The 2,955-nt window shown below is 39.8% G+C and overlaps 1 protein-coding gene across 1 annotated transcript in view; it reads right to left on the bottom strand.

Annotated features, from left to right (window-relative positions):
- Nucleotides 1-2,955, bottom strand: part of LOC108784677 (C-X-C motif chemokine 10-like) — a 17,685-nt gene that overhangs the window by 468 nt on the left and 14,262 nt on the right. Inside the window, exon 4 of the mRNA XM_018553547.1 lies at nucleotides 1,748-1,831. Coding sequence (XP_018409049.1) covers nucleotides 1,748-1,831 — 84 coding nt within the window. The remainder of the gene's footprint in view (nucleotides 1-1,747; nucleotides 1,832-2,955) is intronic.

Genomic DNA, 2,955 nt, shown 5'->3' with positions numbered 1-2,955 from the left:
AATCAAGCCCAGGTTTGCCTTGCTCATTCATATTTGGATGATATATATCTATATATCTATATATCATCCAAATATGAATGATATAAATATGGGTAAAGCTGTGTTTAGATTAAAGATTGGATTTAATGGCTAGGTTATGATTTAGGGTTATGTTTAAATGTTAATAGAGAACCTGAGTTAAAGGGATTTTCCTCTGAAATGATTCTGCCATTTAAGCACTTTTTAGTGATTAGATACAGACGTATAAATGAAAACTGGTAAGTTGTAAATATGTATTTTTTATATATTTTATATTAATATATTTATAGACAGTAAAGTGAATGCAGTTTTATGATTAATATTCCTCTTATGTATACATTTACACTGAGACACAGCATATATTACTCCAAGCCTGCAATATATGGTATCCATAGGACATGTCAGGCTGACAACATCATTCTGCGTGGTTAGTGGAATAATACTATTAGACTTTAGCAAAGTAAACAAGTAAACGGAAAATGCAATCTCAAACATCTTATTGTGCATTGTTCCTCTTTTGTAGGGGAAGTCCCCCTGTCAGCCATGCCTTTAACTTGTGTTAGTCTTGTGGTGTTTAAGGAGCCTAAGAAAAAATACAATATGTCAGTGGTTCTCTGTGTTATTTCAGGAAAAAAAGATAACTCTGTGCAGGGTGAGGATGAGAGTGCAATTTCATGCAGTTTTTATTTTCTATATAGGATACTGCTGGAGTCTCCAACCACAATCCACCATTGGTGGATCCGTCATGTTGGATTTATTGACTTGTGACCAGACCTTACAATATATGTTTGTAGTACTGTGTTGGAGACATTTGAATACAGTCCTCTGAGGTAAGGATTGATGTGAACAGTTGTACATACTTTGTAAAGCACTGTTTCATATGTCAGCACTATATAAATTTTGACATTAAATAATTACGTTAAAAAAAATAAAAAGTGCCATCCAGTGGCAAAGGAATAACTATTGTACACAATCAGGGTTATTCACAAAGCTGCCGAGGGCAGCCGAGTGAATAACCCAGCCAAAGTGAAATGAGCCAAACGCTGTTCGGTTATTCACTTCTGGCTTGTACTGCTAAAAATCAGCCTTACACTGGCTGCCTTCGGTCAGCCGAACATGCTCTGCATGTTCGGCTGAGCCGAAGTGCATAAGGACTTCGACTAAGCCGATCCAACATCTGGTTAGGCTGAGCTCACTCGCTGCCGTTCGCCCCCTATTCTCATAGGGGCCCAATGGCAGTGACTGTTTCCTATTAGCCGGCACCTGCCATAGTCTCCGCCCAGTTGTTATTGTTTAATGACAGATCAGTGTCCCCAAGTCATTTGGGGATGCTGATCTGTCATTACAACTGGGCGGAGTGAGCCGTAAGATCACAGCTGGCTCTGCCCAGCTGTCATTTGCAGGGAGAACTGCTGGCCCTTCGGCAGGCTGTTCTCCCCGCTTCGGCTGTCACTTGGGCTCAGTCAAGCCGAAGCATTTGTCTTCGGCTCGGCTGAGCCGCTCAGCTGCTTTCGGCTGCTGTACGGGCTATTGTGAATAGCTCGTACAGCAGCCCTTCGGTTCAACTGAACCGAACGGCAGAGGCCACCGAAGAGACCCGAAGGATCAGCCGAAGCTACGCCTGGATCCTCTGGTTCTTTAGTGAATAACCCCCAATATGCCAATAGAGTGCAAATTTGTATTACTTAGAAAATATTTCAAATGATAAACGCTATATCAGTGTGCTTACCGAGTCTTCCCCCACGCAATTATTGATTTGACCACTTTGGAGTTAGGATTGAGACATTTTTCCTCTCCATTCCTTAGTTTAGCACTACAAATAAAAAAAAAAAACAGTAATTAATGGTTGTCTTTGTGTGCTTGTACATGTCTAATATAATAGCTTTAATATACACATTTTGTTTGCTCCACATTAACCTTTATCTCCTAGTAAATAAGAGAGAGATAGAATCATAGAAGAAATCATGTGATGTACAAAAGGGTGACACAGTCAACGTCACTATCTGCATTAAAAGCAGTTGGATATTATCCTCTAAAGCTGACCTTACAGGTTACAATCTTTGTACAACTGTAAAGTATTTAATTTTGGCTAGAGTAGAAGGATGGTTAAGACCCCTTGCCAGGCTTTTTTCTTTTTCTGCTGTCTGTGTCCTGTTGGGGAAATTTCCCTTCACTTTTTTCCCAGAGACTCAACAGGAGGTGAGAAGAAATCTCTCCAAAATGATGGGAAATCCTCTCTTAGACATCCAAACTCTAGTACAATAGAACAGGTATCTCCATTGGAAGATTTCCTGTTCCAGTGACAACTGTAAAAGTTTGAATTTCCAATCACTTTCTGTACTGTAGACAGTAGTACCAGAAATAAATAGAAGGGCTGAATCTCCCCAGTGAGGACACAGACAGTTCCTCACACTATCAAAACTTAGAAAGAAAAAAAAAAGTTGGTTTTACATACAAGTCAATGGGAATACAAAAACAGTTAAGAAAAATGTCAGGAGGCTACGGTAAGTGTTTGCATTTGGTTATGTAGTCTAAGCCAAAAGGGGCATTTGGTCAAATAACCATGGACCACAGGAAGAACAAACAGTCATTTGTTCAGTATATCAAGGCCTTTATAATCTATAAATACAATGTGGAAGAAAGGTCTAGATTGGTAATACAGGGTTCGGGAAGCTCCCACAAGAAAGTCAGGAATGCTGGTTCATTTGTGGTTTTCCAGGGGCTTGTAAAAATGTTCACGATGACAATTAATTCCAGTCAAGATGTATATATTTCACTTCTTCTCGCTTCCCTCATTAAATACATAGCGTACATGCCTTGTGTAAGCTGCAATTCGAGAAACTCATATCTTACATGGGGCTTTCCTTTTACCCCCTGAGTGGGTAAAAAAGGTAAGTATTTGCTTTCTTATTGGTGTGTGTGTGTGTGTGTGTGCGG

This window comes from Nanorana parkeri, unplaced genomic scaffold (genome assembly GCF_000935625.1).
Source record: "Nanorana parkeri isolate BGI_ZX_2015 unplaced genomic scaffold, ASM93562v1 scaffold124, whole genome shotgun sequence".
In the NCBI taxonomy this organism is placed as follows: Eukaryota; Metazoa; Chordata; class Amphibia; order Anura; family Dicroglossidae; genus Nanorana; species Nanorana parkeri.
This window is presented reverse-complemented; position numbering and strand designations above follow the sequence as displayed.